This window comes from Poromitra crassiceps (genome assembly GCF_964638095.1).
Source record: "Poromitra crassiceps genome assembly, chromosome: 6".
Classification (NCBI taxonomy): domain Eukaryota; kingdom Metazoa; phylum Chordata; class Actinopteri; order Beryciformes; family Melamphaidae; genus Poromitra; species Poromitra crassiceps.
The window spans coordinates 33,043,283-33,065,144 of NC_139627.1; the positions used below are offsets into that span (position 1 = coordinate 33,043,283).

At 43.5% G+C, this 21,862-nt stretch overlaps 1 protein-coding gene across 1 annotated transcript in view; it reads left to right on the forward strand.

Moving 5' to 3' along the window:
- Nucleotides 1-3,941: 3,941 nt before the first annotated feature.
- Nucleotides 3,942-21,862, forward strand: part of vwa8 (von Willebrand factor A domain containing 8) — a gene marked incomplete at its 5' end in the record, with an annotated part of 146,174 nt that continues 128,253 nt past the window's right edge. Inside the window, 7 exons of the mRNA XM_083639135.1 lie at nucleotides 3,942-4,086; nucleotides 5,926-6,003; nucleotides 6,700-6,830; nucleotides 9,822-9,932; nucleotides 19,413-19,580; nucleotides 21,409-21,573; nucleotides 21,762-21,811. Of these exons, the coding sequence (XP_083495261.1) occupies nucleotides 3,942-4,086; nucleotides 5,926-6,003; nucleotides 6,700-6,830; nucleotides 9,822-9,932; nucleotides 19,413-19,580; nucleotides 21,409-21,573; nucleotides 21,762-21,811 (848 nt within the window). The remainder of the gene's footprint in view (nucleotides 4,087-5,925; nucleotides 6,004-6,699; nucleotides 6,831-9,821; nucleotides 9,933-19,412; nucleotides 19,581-21,408; nucleotides 21,574-21,761; nucleotides 21,812-21,862) is intronic.

A 21,862-nucleotide genomic window follows, 5' to 3' on the forward strand; every position in this document is an offset into this window, starting at 1 on the left:
CTTCCACTGCATGGGCTGCTGTAGCCTACACCTACTGTAAACTCAGTGCGAGGTGCACGCTCAATAAGCAACCTGTAAGATCTTCCCTGGATTATCAACTTTATTTAGTTCATTGTAAACAACAGCTAAACCCACTCACAGTCTAATAATCTGTGAACACAGTGCATGTCCTGATTATAGAGCCTCTAATTGTCCAACAACTTGCTCAAAGACACTTCAGCAGAGTGGATGATGCTTGTCTTACTCAGGGGCTTGAACCTCGGTTATCCGGTTAAAGGAGTCTTTAACCGCTACCCTGCCGCCCCAAAGCCCACTCAAAACGAACACATAAACGACGTCTGGTAGTCGAGACACCCAGATAGGACACGGACACAGAGACAGAGACAGAGACGTGTCTCTTACCTTGCTCCGGATCTGGCCGGAGGTGGACACTTTCCGGATGAGTTTCTGGGGGCCTTCCTGCTCCGCCTCGCTGTCCGAGGACTCGTCCGCCGCTCCGGACCCGGCGACAGCTCCGACCACATGTGCATGGATCCCCGCCGCCGACACTGCAGCAGGCCCTTTCTCCACAGGCTCCTGTCGCGGAGAGGGATCAGACCAGTCGGGGTTAGCAAGCTTCGCCCGGTCCGCCGCTCCCTTCCTCTCCTGGAGGCGAGAGCCGGAGATCGGCTGGAAGGCAGCGTCTCTCCTCGCTGTCATCTTTCACCCGGCTCTCTCTCCGTTAGCTGCTACACTACAGAGCGCTGTGGTGTTTTCAGGCGTAGCCTATGTGTGGGCTGGTAAACAAGGCACAGGGGGTGTAGCATGTCGCGGGCAGGCGCGTGTACGTGATGCCTGCCTGGGCTCCACACCGGCTGCCACACCGTAAAAGCCCCGGTCGCTCGGTCGGTGTCTGGCTGGTGTTTATAGACCCAGCCTGCAGCTAGTCCAGACTAAGCTAGAGACCGCCTCATCCAGCCCGCACACCGGCGGGGGACACAGCCGTGGCATGGCAGACCCTAGCGGCTGATTTACACAAGCAGAAGCAAGGCATTCAAGTGGCACTGTCTGCAGCAGCAGTCAAAGAAGCCCAGTCTAAACCAAATTAGGCTACTATTTTTTAATTTTTTAAATAATAATAATCTTTAAATCCTAAACAAAAAGAAGCATGGCATGGTGCTATAGCCAGCCTATTACGTGTTTATAATAGGCTACTATAAATATAACAAAAATATACAGTCATATAGGCCTAAGTCCCTAGAGGGATAGCCTACTATAAAGTATAAACTATAAAGTATGATTATTGTTAATTATTTATATGAATATTAGGCTATGGTGATATTTCGTGGGATGTGGCGTGCATGCATGCAACATAATGCACATTTAATTTATATAGGACACTTGACTAAATTATGATAAAAAGATAGATGCATGCCTGAATCTTAAAATCTCTCGGTCTGGATCACTGTGTCCGAAAGAGACATGACAGGCGTTATGCCTTTTTTTATACGGTGGCAAAACGGCACTCTAGAAGAAGTAGGTTAGCCTGCACTGAAAGGAAATAAGCTATTATTGGTTGATTACAACATTTGGTACTGTACATGAAAATCTCGATTGATGCTGAAGAGAAGAGATCGACTTGCTTCATCCTTGAAGGAGAATTCTCAGTGTTCGCCTGTTATCTGGAAATAAACTGTACCAAACTGTTACCAAGCCAAACGTGCCGACATATAAAATCTGAGAATTTGTTTAAAAATGTAAGCAAGCCTCATGAATTGAAATGTCAAGTTAAGGCAAATAGGGAAATATTGCTATATTGCCATAGGAATTATAGCAATAGCCAACTGATAACAAGAAAAGGAAGAAAAAACAGTAGTTTGCGATAAAAGGTCACTATAAATTCACTATTGAGCAGTTACCACAGACGCACTGTGAGCCCTATCGGAATATGATCATATGATCACAGACAGCGATTTCTCGTTGGGGAAACAAAAGGCTCGTATTTAGCCTAATGAAACCAGAGAGATGGAAAAAGTCTTCTTTGTTGAAATTCACTAACCAGTTCCTCCCAGACAGGGCTGCGGGTGTAATGGTAGACATCCTCCATAGTCCCAGTTCTGTCTGTGCGCTCCGGGGACAAGAGAAACGAATCAACGGCGGAGGAATTTACAAACTGTCTAACGTGAATTGCCTTTATATCAGTCATATGCGCTTTGAATAGACGGGATTATCTCGCCTCGCCTTTGCTCTTCGCTGAATGCTGTAACAGTAGGCTATACCCGACCACTCTGCTCTTTTCCCTCGCTGTAGCAGCTCTCTCAGGACGCCGGTGCTCCACGTGATAAGTGTCAAACCCGCTTTAATAAACGGCACAGCACTGCCTGGCACGGCACGGCGGAGCGCACGGAGTGTGTGTGTGTGTGTGTGTGCAATGTGTGTGTGTGTGTGTGTGTGTGTGTGTGCGCGCGTGCGTGCGTGCGTGTGTGTGTGTGTGTGTGTGTGTGCGAGTGCGTGCGCGTGTGTGTGTGAGAGAGGTTTAATGTAGCCTATGTATATGACGTCATCGGTCGGGTCAATCGCTATTCGCCTTGGTAATCCAATTGATAAAGACGTTAATTTTACCCCCATCATTTTAAAGTTGATTGATGCGAGCTGTAGCCTAATGATTTCAAGCTACTTTCTGTCTACAACCTTCCGACCGAACGCACAACAGCAGAACATATTTTCTGTGGGAATAGATGACCATCACATGATCATAAGATAAGATAGCCTATTACTTTATGAGTCCGAAATTTGTCTTGCATCCACAGACACTTGTTTCTCATTGATACATACAACAGTGCAAAACGACAACAAACACCATCCTCAAAGTGCATAGTAGACAAAACAAAACAATAACAAAAGACACGAATAATAGGAAAGTGGGCGCTTCCTTAGTCCCTATAATCGCAGCAAAACATTCTATTCTATTCTATTCTATTCTATTCTATTCTATTCTATTCTATTCTATTCCGATGATTGATTATGTGCTCATAGGCAGAGCCCAATAGTTTTTTGGTCTGAACCTACTAAACTAGCAACAAATAATTACCCGAAAACAATAAATAAAGAAATAATAATATATGATAATAATAATAATAACAATAACAGCAACAACAACAACAACAATAGTAATAATGTAATACTTCTTCTTCTATACTACTACTACTACTACTACTACTACTAGGCTACTACTACTACTACTACTACTAATATACTACTACTACTAATATGACTACTACAGTACTAGTAGCCTACTACAATAGGCCTACTACTACTACAACCACTACTATTATTATTATTATAACAACAGCAACAATGATGATGATGATGATAATAATAATAATAATAATAATAATAACAGGCAACAACAGGCCTACATGGAATACAAATAATGATTACTTCAACTCTCTCTCTCTCATACACACACACACACACACACACACACACACACACACACACACACACACACACACACACACACACACACACACACAACACACTTACAAATACAGTAGGCTAGTATCAGTACTTTCTCGTACTTAATTTTTTTTAAACATAAGGGGAAAATTCTGAGCAATAATGTCCTAAACACATTTTTAATCCTAGAAAGCAATTGACTTAATTATACTGTTGTTATACCTAATAGGCTATATTGTGCTATTTATGATATTATGGCGTTTTATTCAAGTTATTGAATACAGGAGGACTAGTCGGAACACTTGTCCATAAGCATGGTACAACTACGGAAGACTTTAGTCTCGGACCACTTTGTCCCTCTTTTATTATCTTCCGCGTGCTGCAAAATGAACTGAGATCAATTATGAAATCAGTATGGGAACCTACATAGCGTATTAAGAAGACCCGTTGTGTACCTCAATTACTCTAGAGTCTGTTTTGGACGGCAACAGCATAGTTTCAGTATGCATTCTCAGATATTATGTAAAGGTACAGCAGCGCCAGCGGCTGTCGCTGCGAGGAGAATGAGACATATTTTGGGTGCTGTCCTGGGAAGAGACGGCTGGACGTGGAGAAGCCATGAGGTCAAACTTCTCAACACGTCCTCAGGTAACCGTGTGTTAACTGGCCATGTTTCAGCAGCGACCCTCCGTAGGCAGTGCATTTAGAACATTGGAGGCGACGTTACAAGGCGTAATTCTTTTGTTTTTAATCGGTAATCAAATAATTAACTAATAACAATGCAATGTGCCCCCTCCGCCAATCAAAATAGTTATTGAACAGTAGTACTAAAACAGCGTGTTTGCTAGACGACACGTAGCCCCATAACGTGACGCTGCTACTGTACAGTGAGTATTGTACAGTAGCAGCGTCACGTTATGGGGCTATAGACGACACATAACTGGACAGATGATGGTTTTCGGGTAGCGCATTGATATTCAAATTAACTGCGACGACAGGTGTGCGCATAAACGTGGGACGATTTCGATCATGACTCAGCAAATCAGAACTGAGGACAGATGCTATCTGTTTATCATGTAGCCAAAGAGAGTATGAAAGGCAATGATCTATTGATCTAACATTAGCTACCCATAGCTGCTGGCTGCTGATTTAACCGGCTAGCAATATGCTACTAGGCTAGCTAGCAGTCACCTGTGTTCTTTTTATTATTGTTACTGTGTCAAAGGTAGCAGGCGTGACCAACACAAATAAATATGACTAAACCATATGACTAAACAAGACCTCCACTGAAAAACAATGATGATTTATTTTGCACATAATCTCGTACATCTGAAAACTGTAAACAGTTTAGCAGACATTCATAGTTTTCAGATGTGTGAGATTATGTACAAAATAAATCAGCATTGTTTTTCAGTGGAGTGTCCCTTTAATAGAGACGGGAAACTCACCTCAGGTGTGTATCCTCAAATAGTAAATGTTTATATTAGTGTAATGAGCCAGGTTGCCACTAGCCTTGTTACCTTACACAGCTTTTATGCCTTCGGATAAGAGCCAGGGCCCTTCTTGAACTAACTTTTTTCTCTCTCTAAAAAAAAAACGAACTTAAGTTTACCACTATTCCTTCAGATGTTGTAGTTGTCATAGACTGTGTTGCATAGTTGATTGCTCTATTGCTGACAAAAATGTGTTATTGTAAGTCGCTTTGGATAAAAGCGTCTGCCAAATGACGTAAAGTAATGTAATGTAATGAGTCATGTCACTAACCGTGCAATTCTACACTGACTGTCTACACATACATCTCTAGACATTACTAACTTTAGCTGGGTGTAACGGCGTTGTGTAGGTGGTACTTGCAGCAACCCATGTTAAGGGCTTGTCCAGGGGTGGATTGGAACTGCCGACATTCGGCTTGGGAGTCCGACATGTTAACCGCAACGCCAAGAGAGCTAGCTCCCTTGGCGGAGCTGATTAACATGCCTTTATACCTGGGGAGTGAGTTTAACCAATCCACTCGCTACCACTCGGGACTCACGAGGAATCCGCGCTGATTCAACTCAGTTACATGGGCACCTCGGAGAAAAGGTTTTCATTGTTCGAAAATCGTTTTGACTTCAGTCACAGTGCCCAGTGTAGTAGACAGAGGGAAAAACATCAATGGGGAATTGTATTGAGAGTAACAGGGCATTAGTGAGAGCAGGGATATCTCTGGTGAGAGCTAGCGACCTGGTCCAGAGCTAGTTTGCCATCATTATCATATTTATTTAGTTGCATAGTTGCCACATCTATGTTGTTACATTATTATCTCCTATAATTTGCAGGGTAGCACTCACTCCAGTGGTCATTAGATAAAGAATGTCAGGTTTACCTTGTCGACATTTGATATGCATCTTCTTGCACTGACTTTCATTTACCAAGACCATCTTGATGGTCATTGAACTTGTCTGTGAATGGCCTGCTCATGTACTTGGTTACCTTTTGTTCTTGTAGGTGACACAGTGAAAATAGGGGAGATCTCTTACCAACTCAAAACACCTCGGAATCCAGAACTTGTTCCTGTCAAATACAGTAAGTAATAGTGTGTGTGTGTGTGTGTGTGTGTGTGTGTGTGTGTGTGTGTGTGTGTGTGTGTGCGTGTGTGCGTGTGTGTTGGAGAAAAATATAAGTCCGTTGTTAACCATATTGCTATACAACTATGATTGCTTCCCAGTCTCGCTCGGTGCTCAATATCTCTGGCCGATCCTAGCCAGCGCGCCATGGGGCTACACCCCGCCGAGTGAGTGGCAGGTTATGGGGGATCTTACAAAAGCATCAACTTGGTCCTGCGTTTGGACCTGTTGCTGGACTTGTTATGTCCTCTTAATAGCCTCAACTAAGTCCTGCTATCGGACCTGTTGCTGGACCTGTTTCACAAAAGCCTCAACTAGGTCCTGTTTGCTTGGACCTGTTGCTGGACCTCATTTAAAAGGAGATCCATAATGAAAAAGACCCATTTGTTCAAAAGCATCAACTTGGTCCTGCTTCCTTGGACCTGTTGCTGGACCTACAGTATTTATAGATCCATATCACAAAAGCCTTTTGATAAACCCACAACATGCAAATATTTCAGATTCTTTTAAATATCAGATGACATTCTATCAGTGCGTGTGCGTGCAGTGGAGACATGGATATGTATGGATGGATTTTCTTATGAAATGAGAGGGGGAGAATTGCAGCAGGTGGAAGAGAGAGTTACAAAATCTTCATTGTGCCTGTGTTTGCCAGTTTCAGACCCACTACCTCAGACAGTGGCCCAGCACCTACGATGGATCATGCAGAAAGACCTATTGGGGCAGGACGTGTTTCTCATTGGCCCCCCAGGGCCCCTGAGACGCTCCATAGCCATGCAATACCTTGTGAGTACACACACGCACACACACACACACACACACACACACACACACACACACACACACACACACACACACACACACACACACACACACACACACACACACACACTCTCACACTCACTCACACACACACACTCTCACTCTCTGACATGCACACACACACACCTTAATTCCACCTCAAATCTGAAACTATAGAATTTAAATTGTCAGTACCGGCAATCTCTCCTGTTTTTCTATTTTATATTCCTCTCCCCTTCTCTCATCCATGAATGGTCATTTGGCTGGAACCTGTACAATTGCTGACAATGATGTTTTATAATGTTGTTATGGAAATGGGCATTCGGTCTGTGCATGAGGCACAGAAAGCTGATGTGATACCATGGTGAAGTCATGTTTTCACTGAATATTACAGGGGCCACCTATCATCACAACTGCCTGAATGTCATGCACTGTCCACACAATACTCGTCCATGACACATCTCCAAATAACCAAAACTCTGACAGCAATCCAAGGGGCACAGATGAACCATTGTACACAAGGAAATGCGAACATTTATTTATTTATTTTTCTTTTCTTTTTTTCAAATTTTTTCAGAATTGTGTATTTTTGTAACTACCGTATGTTTATTTCATTGTTTATTTGTATAGCCCTAATTCACAAGCATGTCTCAGAGGGCTTCACAGTAAATATGTCTAGCTAAGTCTAGCTAAGCACTGTCAAACAGGTTTGAACAATCTTATATTAGAGAGAGAGGGAGGGGGAGATAATGGGGGGAGGGGGAAAAGGGAGAGAACATGGACGAGGGAGGGGGAGAAAAGAGAGAGCAGAACAAACAGGGTATACTGAGGCTGGGCGATACGTTTGAAATCATCACGATAATCACAGGGATCAGTTTTGATACCAATGTATATCACAATTCATGTAAGCAAAGTCACGTTTAGTAATCCAATTATCATATTGTCATCATCATCATCATACATACAATTGAGTAAATGGGCTCTGTCTGTCTTTCTGTCTGCGATTTTGGTCACATTTTGGTCACATTTTTGGTCCCACATTAGGCAATGGCCTCTGTTTCGAGACTATGACATCACTGATGATGTCACAATGAAAAAATCTTTATTTTATGACATCACTGATGATGTCATCATGACTAACCTATTTATAATAGTGTTTTGTGACTGTCACTTCCTGCTTCATTCTGATGAAGGTCGCCATGACCGAATGTAAATCTTCTACAATAAACTGAAAGTGAAGTCTATGCAATGTGCGGTCTCTACTTTTCTCTCACTACTGGTCACTCACTGACGTCATCAGTGATGCAAAGTTGAGTCATCAGTGAGTGATCTCATCAGTGCAGGGACGCTGGAACTCCTTTTAAGTAGAGGGTGCTCCAAGGAAGATAATCCCAGGGATTCTTTTTAAAAGTTTTTGGACGTTTGGATGTTTTTTAGCCCTATTTAGAGGAATATCTCATTTTAAATGAACATTAGGATTATACTGTTGTGATGTCTTTATTCAGTATTTTCTCCTTTTCTCACTCACTTTCATGTCAGCACCTGCTCTCCCTTTTGGTCGTTTTACACTACAACAGACAGCAACACAGGCAGAAACAATGAACTTATTATTATTATATATTATTATCTTATTATTATAAACCAAACATCAAAAATAACATCTCCACCCTCTTTGCTTTGCTCATAGTCTTCAACTAAACCCTAAATATCACAGTATAATAGATTGTTTGGCCCGCGACTCCTTATATTTTTCTGTATGCGGCCCACAACCAAAAAAGTTTGGCCACCCCTGATAAAGTATATAAAACACATTTTAATCATATACCGGTATATCTTTTTTTATTGACGTTGCAATTCAAATACAAAACAACAGAGGGTGCTGCAGCACCCTAAGCACCCCCACTTCCCACGTCCCGGCATCAGTGTTGCGAAGTTGTGCAATTATGCCCTGCGCATGCCAATAGTGCAGGCGAGGCCAGGCCATGCAGCAGCTGAGCTGCAGGTATGCGAGCCTACGCAGCGGGCGAGCTGCAGGGCGGGCGATGGCGAGCCCGCACAGCGGGCACGCGTTCGATATCTAGTATATTATAATTACCTGGCAATTGTCATATCATCACGATATGCTACCACTAAAAGACAACAAACGATAGTACTGAATTATCACCCATACAACTGTTACTGTTTCACCCATTGCGCTGTTTCCACCGCCACCGAGGAAACAGTGGCTCACTGAAACCGGCAGCAGAGCGGCCAAACAAAACAAGCAACAACTTCAGACTACGCTAACCTTATCCAGAACTAACAAACAAGAATCTAGCTAATCTACAGCCTAGTCTGCCCTGTCCTAACCTACTGTAGTCTCAGCCTGAACTAAAAATTGTGTATTTTTTTAACTGTACGTTTTATTTCTACAAAGTCAATATCTCCCATTTATGTTACTGGATCAGCTCCATGAAAGTATGGGCAGTGGTATTTCTGGTTTTGAATGGTACTTGCCGATGTTCCCAAATCTGAATTCTGTTTTAGGGTTGACTTCCTCATAAAAGTATATTTCACTGTGATTGAGACTAGAAAGAGAGCTCCGCACATCTCTTTTTCGGGCAGGTGCGTCGGACAGGAACAGAAATGTCCATCAATTATAAAGAAGGAGTCCCGCACACCGTCCAAACTTGCAATTGTAGAGTTTATTCGTGACGTTTCGGTCACAGACCTTTTTCAAAAAAACTGAGACTGAAAAAGGTTTTTGGTGCCGAATTCCGGCCTGTAAATCTACTGTAGGCTGACTACTATATACAGTTTACATCAATATTGTAGTGATTCACTACAATATTACTGTTATAGTACATTTTTAACTATTTTCTCACTTACCAAAATATTTCAGCACTAAATAAAGTGATCCAGCTAGGAGACTACTGTTGTCTGTGGTTCTGAAATGTGCTGCTGTACAGTAAGGTGTGTTCCCTTGTTGCTGAGCAGGAGCTGACCAAGCGGGAAGTAGAGTATGTGTCTCTGTCCCGGGACACCACAGAGACGGACCTGAAACAGAGGAGAGAGATCCGCTCAGGGACGGCCTTCTACATAGACCAGGTAAGTCCACTCACTCAGTCTATGCACTGTCTACCAAGCAGAGTCTGAAAGTGACACTCGCCAAGGGTGAGAAGGGGTACGTTTGACCAATTGTATCATTAAGTGAGTTTTAAATTAACACACAGTGCCATGTTCTAAATAGCACTGGGTAAGGTGACAAGTGTGGGCTGTGTCAATGCTGTAATGAAATCTGTTCTGTAAAGGCGGTATTAGAAATCTTTCTGCTCCTAAATGATCTGTGGATGTACGTAGCTTCAGCGAATAGCGGCAGCTGCTTCAGTTTTCCTACTCACACTGTATAATAACCATCGAATTACTGTAGGGTGAAACTGCCGTCCACCCGCTGATCTATCAAGGTTGAAGCAAACCTCCCATCCCCCCCCCTTCCCTTCCCACTCTGTTGGGGAGTTTGTCAGTCAGGTAACCATGGAGACCAGCAGCTCCTCATTATCCGGGCTTATTTCTCCAAGGAGAACGTCAGATGCTCCATTCATTCCCGGGGTCCAGAAGAAAGGTCCCATCGAAGCCTGCTCATTAAGCGCTGTCACTGGGCTTTGAGGAGTCAGTGGCAACAAAAAGCATTTATCTTGAGCTGTGATAATTCACATTTAGACAGCCATTCAACTCATTAGCCCATAGCTGCAGCTGTGTTCAAAATAACGGGGGTGCATACCAGTTTGTATAAACCAGAGGTTCTCAAATGTTTTTCAGCCAAGGACCCCTTACAAGATAGAAAATATACCGGGGACCCCCTCATTCTAATTTGTGATTTTGGGCTAAGCTTAATTGTTTCCACGGTAACGTGCTTGACTTTTAATTTGATAGGTTTGTTATTAGAATGTAATCCATGAACCATTTTAGATTTAAAGCATAAACTATTTTCGTTGAACTATGAAGATTTAGCAAAAAAAAAAATATATATATATATTTTTTATTACATTACATTTACATTATGTCATTTAGCAGACGCTTTTGTTTTGTCCAAAGCGACTTACAATATCACAATTTGTCAACAGTACAGAAAACCACTATGCAACACAATCAATGACAGCCAAGATATTTTGATAGACTAGCACCATGTAGGAAGTAGTTTGAGAAGGAATAAGTAACATGTAGCATTTTTTATGTATATATATATATAGTTTTTTTTTTACCTGAAAACTTTTCGCGGACCCCCTGGCAAAGTGCCACGGACCCCTGGGGGTCCGCGGACCCCCATTTGAGAACCACTGGTTTAAACATCTCCATAGAAAGATAATTCAGTTTTTCCTTTACTTATTCTCCAAGCATCCCAAGAGCTCGCCCAGGAAGTTGGTCAGCTGGAACTGGGGAACTCCTGGACAATGGATTTAAGGGCTTCTTATTGTTTTAGTGGGCTGGAAGGGATGTCAGTTGGAGTGTCACTATCCTTTGTTTCTCTCGGTGGTTTGATAATTAAATACAAAGTATATGGGCGCTATGTTTGTGCCAGTGCAGATGAAGTGCAGTGACCTTGTTCCGGTAAAATTACGCTTGTGCCTCTGCCCACGAAGATGTCTTTGTGTAAGCGACCGGTGTTCTGTGCTATTTTTGTGGCTTTAGTTGTCGCAGACTCACATGAAGACTTCTCCAACATCGCATAAACCCCTCTTATGTATGTTTTACCACTCATCTACATGTATATCAAAACTATGACTACAATACAATGAACCAGTAATACAAGTAAAGCAGATTAAAATCACAATGGAACTGTATTTTGGAGCGCCTCGCTTCCATAATGTGATGTATTCCCTGGATGTAATCTTCCTATGCAATCTTCCTTTCCATGGAAACGACTCTGTCCTCAGCTACTACAGCATTACTGATTGGACTAATTGCTGTGAAGAGATGTCCTATTTCTGGTCTCCTTCAAATCTCAGGGAATGTTGTGCTGTCTAATGAGAGATGCAGGCAGGAGTTTGTGTGCGTTGGTGACAGAAGTACCGGGCGAGTAGTTGTAGTTGATTGTGAGTGTGTGTGTGTGTGTGTGTGTGTGTGTGTGTGTGTGTGTGTGTGTGTGTGTGTTCAGGTGTCCCTGTGGGTGTGATTGTCGTGTGCATGTACACACATGCCTGTTATGTGTACGTGTTTGTGTATTTTAGCAAGCTTTTTAGTTTTCTCTTTTACAAGATTTGGGAATGAGCATATCAGTGGGAGGTGTTCTTGTGTTAACTAGAACATCCAAGTATTCCCAAGGGCCCTGGGCTGATTTGGAGCCCTATATCCAGGCTTAACGTGTCGGTCCCTGTGCTTACTCCCCCCCCCATCTCTCCACTCCTCCTCCTCTGTCTCTCCACCTCTCTCTCTCTTTCTTTTGATCCCTTCCTCCTTCACTCCCAGCTATCCTCCCCCAAAATGTCCACATGCAGGGATGAATATAGTCACGGGGATGGAAGTAATCACAGCCCTGTCTTCGTTCTGTCATCTCCAACCACCTCTCCCCAGTTAGCACGCTCTTATGTAAGGCAGCTAACCTCAAACCCACGCTGCAAATAGACTCCATTACAATCATAAATAGCTTCCCACCTCCACTAGAGCTGATCGTCTACTGAGACCAGTGCTTAAGCCTCCACACTGATATCTTGCTTACGTAAAGGACATTTTCTTATGCAAGAAGTAGGCCTGTTTATGGAAAACCTACTAAGGTAGGTTATGCAGTATCTATCAGGTAAACCTAAGTCTCTCAGAATGAGAGGCTGGTGTAATCCCCTAGCATCATAAATGTACAGGAATTTTGAGACATGGTGTGCAGGGACATAATGGACTGATGTGTGTCACATTGGTGACACTATGGTGCAAGGACAAGAGCACATTTGTGTTGAAACAGAAACTTTGGTGGATTGTCCATTGCTGTTTCTAATTTGTTTTGTTTTCTTATTTTCTATTCTTATTTTTTATTTTTTATTTTTTTTTAATGTATTTTTATCCTTTTAACATTGTTCGAAATTGGGGGCACGGTGGCGCAGTGGTAGCGCTGTCACCTCACAGCTAGAAGGTCCTGGGTTCGATTCCCACCTGGGACGCTGTGAGCGCTGAAGGAGTGCGTGCCCGTCCGCATGTCCTCGAGTGCCCACCGCCAGGTTGGGGTCGTCAAAAGGGCCTTTCTGTGTGGAGTTTGCATGTTCTCACCATGCCCCTTGGGGGTTTCCTTCATATAGGAACCCCTCACCAAAAACATGCAATATCCTGGTTGCTGAAGTGGTGCCTCCTCTGGTCGTTTGGGGCGCCTGTTCGGAGGGAGGGGGACTCGTTGGAATAGCGTGATCCTCCCACGTGCTATGTCCTACCGGTGAAGCTTCCCCTGTCGGGTGAAAAGAAGTGGTTGGCTACTGCCCATGTCTCGGAGGAAGCATGGAGCCAGTTTCGGCTCTCCCCAGATCGGCAGAGGGTGGAGCAGCAACCAGGATTAAAAAAAAAAAAAAAAACACTATTGGGGGATAAAAATGGGATACAAAAATCGGGGGGAAAAACATTGTTGGAAATGGAAATGGAAAATGGCCTGTAGATATCACTCTTCAGTTAAAGGAGGACTTACCCCCTAGATATGTATTAGAACAGTGATTTGAAAATACCTATGGAAAAAACCAAGAAATGACATATACTCTTGTCTATACTAGACTCTTTGGCTGTGTTAAGTCAAGATTTTTTTTCGGAAATCGACGCCATTACAGTTTGCCTACTGCCTCAAAAATAATTTATTTGAGAGGGGCGATATCTTTATAAATATCATCAACTAGCCAACGCTGGCCTGTATGGAAACAGAAAATCCTGAAATGGTTGATAGTTATATCAATTTGGCCATTCAGTGGCGAACTAGAAATGTAATTATTTTTGTCCCATTTTGTCCCATGTGTGTGTGCATGGCTTGCATGTGGCTTGTCTAAACTTACGTTAAGAGCCTCGCTGCTCGCAGCACACAGCACACAGTGAGGACAAACCTCTCGCTCTGGGGTAACACAATGCGAGATTTCTCCACGTAGACAGAAATAGCTGGTGTGCGATTTAGAGAATACAGTCTGAGATTGGGTACAGGATTGAGGGAATCCCGCATCTGTTTGCGAAGGTGCGACTGGACAGGACGCTTTTCACAGACAGGCACAGTAGTCGGAGCGAGGCGAGTGTCTCTCAGGGCTACTCAGGGCAGAGCTGCAGATCTCTCCTCCTCCTCCGCGCATTCAGTCTGTCCAAAATCATTACCGATATAATCTCAGTAGGAGGGATGCAGGGAATTATGATAGTAGCCGATGTGTTTAGAGAAGCTTTGTCACGTTGTCACGTCGTAGTATAGCGTTATATTTTACATGTGCGCTAAACTGCGACCATATTTGTTTGCGGAAATATCAGACTGCTCTCTCTGCTGCTCTCAGAGCACAGAGAGCCCAGCTGCTGCTGGCCTGCTGCGCGCGCCCGCGGAGCTTGGGGCTCGTCCATGTAACAGTACGACTCTCGCCTGCCTGGGCTGGAGACAGTGCTTGCAACTCGGACTGATAATATAAACATCATCATTCGAGCTTATCCAGGTAAGATATCAATAAAGTAATGACACATTCAGCAGGAAACTAACTATAATTAAGACATGTGCCAACTTTGACGACGTTTGGTTCAGTATTTTAACACCTTGATTGCCAGCGACGAGTGTACTCGTCAAACACAATCCAGCTGTTAACTGCCAGCGACGAGTGTACTCGTCAAAAAAATCGATTTTTTTTTTTTGACGGTAGGTTGTGCATCTAAGCCTTTTACATCTCTTATATAGGTATTGGACGTGTACAACGTGTACAACCCATTCCACCGACCCACTAAGTGGCGACAAGGAAGGAGGAAGGCAAGCAAAAAGCAGTGTGACTGAAGCCATTCTCATGAAGGTGGATTGGCGAAGGCGCTTTCATTTTCGCGCTGATTGCTGGCGGTGCGGGATTGCAGATTTGCATAGTGGATTGCGGGTGGGACACACTTTGAAACACGCAGCATAATATGACCAGAATCGCAAAAGCTTCATCAAAGCCCTCAACCAAAACTCCAAGACGCGAGCGAGTCCAACCAGACTTCCTCAAAGAGCGGCCGCACAGACAGGCACACACCCGCACAGCAGCAGCAAAGCAATGGTGACAAGCGGGGACTGCCCCCTAGTCCGACACCAAATTGGAAACAAATCCCATTCTAAAAGGCTTTTAGAATGGGATTTTCAACCCATTCTTTTTTGTTTCTTTTTCGCTATAATTTAGAGTAATTTAATTTCTATTCAGAAATTTATTTGAGAGGTCGAGAGTATGAGAAAGTGCATTTGCAAAGGTAGGAAAGTGCTTGTGACACCGCTGCAGCAAAAAAGAACGCCCACAGGAGGGAGGAGTTGAGCAGAGGGAAGTTTACTGCTGTTATGGAGGAAATTACTGTTCAAACTATTGTTTAGGTCTTACTGATGCCAAAAATGAATGGTTAAAGTGACTGTTCTATCGAATTTCACAAAAAGCCGTTTATCTCTAAATATTTTTTCTGATGCTGAAACCATGCTGTATTCAAGTGCTAATGCTTACATAACTACCGTAAATTCCGGACTATAAGACGCACCGGTGTATAAGCCGCGGGACCAAAATTGACTATTTTTTTCTTCTATAAGCCGCACCGGTCTATAAGCCGCGGGTGTTTTGATGTTTAATTACCATATGAAAGGGTTCGTGCACAGAGAGGAATGTCGGGAAAGCGATGGCTGTTTGGGGAAGCTCCCATTTATTAACATTTCAACAAAACAAAACAAAAGTCAGGTCACTAATCCCCAGACAAAATCACACAACAATAGGCTATATGTGCAGCAAACCTGTAACCAGAGAAGTCAAGTCACTAATGCTCGTCTTCCTCTTCTTCCTGCGTACTGAAACCACCAAAGTCCTCATCTTCAGTGTCGGAAACGAACAGGTTCAGGGTGGCTTCGTCAACCACTCTCCTCTCTCCTTCATTGTCACTCAAAACCAACAAACTCCTCTTCATCTATAGCTGTGTTTCCATTACAGTTTTTCGCAAAAGAATTGCGATATTTCTACAACTTCGACAATGTACAATTGCGACTTGTAGGCGTTTCCATTGAAGTTGCGTTTGAGTGATTCCCCGTTGCAGCAGCTGCCACAGTGATTACGCACGGGGATCTGCCCCATATCCCGTCCCCTGCATGCTCAAATCCAACCAATGGTCAATGGAAATCCCAACATGAAGTTACAATGCATATAAACGAGCCTGATTATCAATTCAAAAGAAAATGAGTCGCAAAATGTTGCTGGCTGCGTGAATGCAGTCAGCGCGACAGGCAGAGGAAAAAAGGTAGCCTAATAGCCTACAACTGGTCCGATTTAGAGATGGAGGGGGGAAAAGGCTGATTTGGTTCTATAATTGCACCTGAAACGTGTGCAATGTATTAGCCTACTCACAGTCACTGTATTCACTTCAGACAGCACCACCGCACCAGTGTGTGCTTTTCATCCTCTCATCTCGCCGCTGTGCCAAATGCGCGCACACAGGCAGCCTGCTGTCACCATGGACCGATTTCTGCCATTAAACATTATCTAATTTGCCCGGCTACGCTTTTGCACAACACTCGTCTTTCTGCTAGGTAGCGTTGCTTCAAAGTTTTCCACTTGCTGCGGAGGTTTTGACACGGCTATCGAACCTTACTTACCAAACTTATTTTCCGCTCCTTTTCCAAGGGATAATATGGGTCACATGACGTGCAAATGCGAAAAATGTGTTTCCATTACACTTTTGCGATAAACTGCTATATCGACACGTCTGAAAAACCACCTCATGATCACCTACTGCTCGTTCTCATGCTGTCGAGAACGAGCAAAGCTTTTTTTTGGTGAAAGAATCCTCCAGGGCGCTTCTTGTTAACAGTCCGAGTGAGTGGCAGGTCGAACGTCAAAGGCACTTCATCCATATTTATGATCTGCTCCGGTTCGATGGAATATTCCTTGATCTTCCTTTGTGTGAATTCGCCGAAGTTTGTGATTTTCTCCTGGTAGTCGGGGGAGGGAGTTGATGGGCTTGTGGCCGTTTGCTTACCGTAATTACCATATGTAAGTGGTCACGCACAGAGGGGATTGTTGGGAAAGAGATGGCTGTTTGAGGAAGCTCCCATTTACCGTATTACCGTAACATTTCAACAAAACAACATAACACAACACCACCGTTGTTTATTTTTACAGTGCACACAGTGTCCGCGGTGTGGTGAAAAGAGGGCAAGAGAGGAAATTAAAACAGAAGTGGATTTATAGTTAGAAAGAGTGCTAAAAAAGAGAGATTTTTTTTTTTTTTTTTTTTTTTTTTCTGAAAAAATCCATAGATAAGACGCACCGTTATATAAGCCGCAGGGGCCAAAAAACGGGAAAAAAGCCGCGGCTTATAGTCCGGAATTTACGGTACTAACTCTACAAACTAACTCTTTTAGACAGAGAAAGCACACATTCTATTAGTTCTTTTTAGATGATTGGTGTTCACGAAGTCGTAACAGAAGAGAAACCTCGGCTCTTGTAAAATGAGCCTAGAATCCTCAAAAAAAAACCTGGCAGAAGCTACCTACAGCAAGAAAAAAATGGCTGGCAGTCAATGTGTTAAGAGCAAACTTCAATAGAAATAGGCTTGGAGTTCTGAGGAGCCGAAAGGGTACAGGGGGGGTAGGGGAGTAATTATCTTGAAATCCCATAGTCTTTGGGTCACCGTGACGTCACAACGTGTCAAATATCCCATTCATTTGAGAAAAAAAAAAAAAGCAGTCTTTGACCCTTAGAGGGCGCTTATGCCAGATATGCTGCTGAAAAATGATACAAATGGTAAAATGGCAACAGTTTGGTGTCAAATGTGGAAATTCTGACCAGAATTCTTCACACATCACCCCCAAAGTCATATATATTGGTTAAAAGCTGAAAAAAAGTGTTTTGGAGGTAAGTTCTCCTTTAAGTTCATATTCATTCTTCATATTCATTAAATGTATGCTTTTAACGCTCTGTAATGGCCATTGGTCAATAGGAATGTTTGCTAAAAAGTAATCTGTATCTGGTGGGATCTTGTTCTCTGCAAAGTCAGTGACAAGGTCTGCCTGTGTGACTCCCCCTCTCTCTCTTTAACCCTAATCTCTCAAGAAAGTCTTTCGACTTGCATCGAAAAGTCTGTCGGCAGGCTCCGTCAAAAAGGGTGTAACAGCGCTCGCACGCATGCTGCGCTTTACCTGATCAAAATGAATGAAGTGAACGTGACCGGTGTGTAGTCAACACTTACCATTTCAGCATATAGTAAGTTGCTACTTGCTACTAGCAACAAGCTAGAGTTGTTATTGTTGTTTCATAGCGACAGATGGATTTGAGAGTGACACGCAGTGAGTGGAAAAGAAATGCATTAATGAGCAGAGCCGGTCGGTTGGAGCCAATGGCAGAGCATGCAGGGAGCGGAAAGGGATTTTCTTCTGCTGCCGACCGTGCCTCTTGAGTTCCTGTTGCACCACATTGAAACAGGGCTGCTGCCCCCAGAGGTTAGAGATTTTTTTTTTTTTTTTTTTTTAACCGATGGGTTCCCAGATTGCTCTAACCCTACTTCCCTAACCCCTAACCCTATCTGGTGCCTGGGATCTTGTTCTCTGCAAAGTCAGTGACAAGGTCCGCCTCTGGTTCCCCCTCTCTCTCTCTCGCCATCCTGCGTCACACATTTCTAACAATTATGTGATTACAGCGTTGGTGCTGAAAATGGATCAAGAGTTAAATATAGAGCATCTGCTCCTGACTAGAGTTTTATGGCTCCGCCGCTTCCCACACAACCTGCCACGTATTTACATGTTAACCTAATTACATGGCCACTCGCTCTGCGGTCCGCCCAGACAGCTACAGTTTCCTGCCTCTTGACGTCACGTGCTTTTTGATTTCTGCAAAGTGTACACACGCACACACATGCGTACACCCATTCACACATACACACGTGCATGCATGCACACACACACACACACACACACACACACACACACACACACACACATACACAAACCTAACTAACTCGACAGAACTAACTTTTATCCCACATTTGGTGGTAGAAAATAGGCATTCTTCAAACAGATGAGACCGTTTTAAAGTGTGGTTGGAGAGTGTGGAGGCCATTCTGAATACAATACGCAGAGGACATCCTCAGGAAAGGCTTTATGGCAAGCCCATATTGTTGAATGGAGCACGGGCAGTAAGAGTTGATGCATGGTCAGATTGCTCTTTGTGTCAATGCTTTTAGCCCTGTTAACACTGACTCCAGGTCAGAGGTTGTGGTGGTGGAAGACAACGCTGCAGATGTGTACTGTGGTTGAATTGACTGCTGCTGTTCATTATTAGGATTTAGCCTTTGACTTAAAAGGTTTAACTGTTTCTTTTGAGGATTTTAAGATTTTTGGAGTATGGCTTGAGTCCATTGATTAGTCCCTTCTTCCACCGTGTCTGTCCCCAGTGTGCGGTGAGGGCAGCGACCGAGGGCCGGATCCTGGTCCTGGAGGGGCTGGAGAAGGCGGAGAGGAACGTTCTGCCCGTCCTCAACAACCTGCTGGAGAACAGAGAGATGCAGCTGGAGGACGGACGCTTCCTCATGTCGGCCGAGCGCTACGACAAGCTGCTGCAGGTGAGCTCAGCTCAGCAGGCTGGCCACAATCACTCACACACCATAGTCTCAGCCTGTGGACCACAGAGCTTGATCACCCAGGGGTGCACATGTGATATGAAACCCTCCATGTTTTTTGGAATGAAATAGACTAGACAGTTGCATTTGCATTTTCCCTATGCTTTTGGCAGGGGTGTCACACTTCACTCCTCTGTGCCTGGGTGTTATCAAACCTCACTCCTCTGTCCCCAGGTGCTATCAAACCTCACTCCTCTGTACCTGGGTGCTATCAAACCTCACTCCTCTGTACCTGGGTGCTATCAAACTTCACTCCTCTGTACCTGGGTGCTATCAAACTTCACTCCTCTGTCCCTAGGTGCTATCAAACCTCACTCCTCTGTCCCTAGGTGCTATCAAACTTCACTCCTCTGTACCTGGGTGCTATCAAACTTCACTCCTCTGTACCTGGGTGCTATCAAACCTCACTCCTCTGTACCTGGGTGTTATCAAACCTCACTCCTCTGTACTTAGGTGCTATCAAACTTCACTCCTCTGTACCTGGGTGCTATCAAACCTCACTCCTCTGTACCTGGGTGCTATCAAACCTCACTCCTCTGTACCTAGGTGCTATCAAACCTCACTCCTCTGTACCTAGGTGCTATCAAACTTCACTCCTCTGTACCTGGGTGTTATCAAACCTCACTCCTCTGTACCTAGGTGCTATCAAACCTCACTCCTCTGTACCTAGGTGCTATCAAACTTCACTCCTCTGTCCCTAGGTGCTATCAAACTTCACTCCTCTGTAGAGCTGTGCATCTTCACTGATCTCACGATTCGATACGATTCGATTATACAAGTCTACGATTCGATTCGATTCGATTATACGATGCATCTCGATGCATCTCCGATGCATCTCGATGCATCGCGATGCATCTTAAATCAATGAATCACTTTTTCCGCAATACATGATTTATTTTTTCTCACTTTCTTTTTTCTCACTGTGTGGCTACTTTTAAAATAAAAGTGCATTTGGAATTGCATTGTATTATGATCCATAATTAAAATAAACAACTGCATGTACTTACATTCTATTTTATTTGATTATAATAAAAAAAAAAAAAAAAAAAAATTTTTTTTTTTTTTTTTTTAATAATCGATTTTTGATATTTGTTAATCGATTCAGAATCGTCCTATTAAGCATCGCGATGCATCTCTGAATCGATTATTTTCGACAGCTCTACTCCTCTGTACCTGGGTGCTATCAAACTTCACTCCTCTGTACCTGGGTGCTATCAAACTTCACTCCTCTGTACCTAGGTGCTATCAAACCTCACTCCTCTGTCCCTAGGTGCTATCAAACTTCACTCCTCTGTTCCTGGGTGCTATCAAACTTCACTCCTCTGTTCCTGGGTGCTATCAAACTTCACTCCTCTGTACCTGGGTGCTATCAAACTTCCCTGTGGTTTACAACACTTCAGAAAAAAAAATTCTACCAATCACAACTTCTTTATTGAGTGGTAATACAAATAAGTAAATGTTATGTCATTTGGAAAATGAAGTTGAACTATGAATCTTCACACCTTAGCTGTGAATTTTCACACAACTCCTACTGTGCTCTTCTTGTATTCAGAAATAACTCTATGTCATTGCCATAATAAACACACTGTGGGACTGTACAGAACCAGTATTTGTTATTATTTATAGACTATGTATCCACCTGTGCATATGCAAACTTTTGAATCTTAAAAGCATTGAATATAAAATGTGGAAGATTTCATGTAGGCATTAGCAAAGTTATAGAGACAGTCGAATTAGGTTGGACTTTAAATGCCGCCTTTATGCATTCCAGGAGCACACCAAAGAGGAGCTGGATGCCTGGAAGATTGTCCGTGTGAGCGAGGACTTCCGGGTCATCGCTCTGGGACTTCCTGTCCCCAAGTACAAGGGAAACCCCTTGGATCCTCCACTCCGCTCACGCTTCCAGGCCAGAGACATTTACTACCTACCCTTCAAGGTCAGAGGAACGATCTCAGTCTACACTTCTGTTTACATCTTAGGGATTTAATAAGGTTAGATTCCAGAAATCCCAAACTATAAGCAACCAGGAATATGAGTGCAAAGGCTGGGCCAAAGCATTCTCCCTAATACCATTATTTATATAGATTTTATGCTATTCTAACTGGCACGTGTTTTTCTCTTCAGGACCAGTTGGAGCTGTTGTACACAGCAGGGCCAAATGTTACAGCTGAACGGTGAATATGTTTACTGAAGCCAAGCCCTCCTTCTGCCTCTTTTTAAATAGA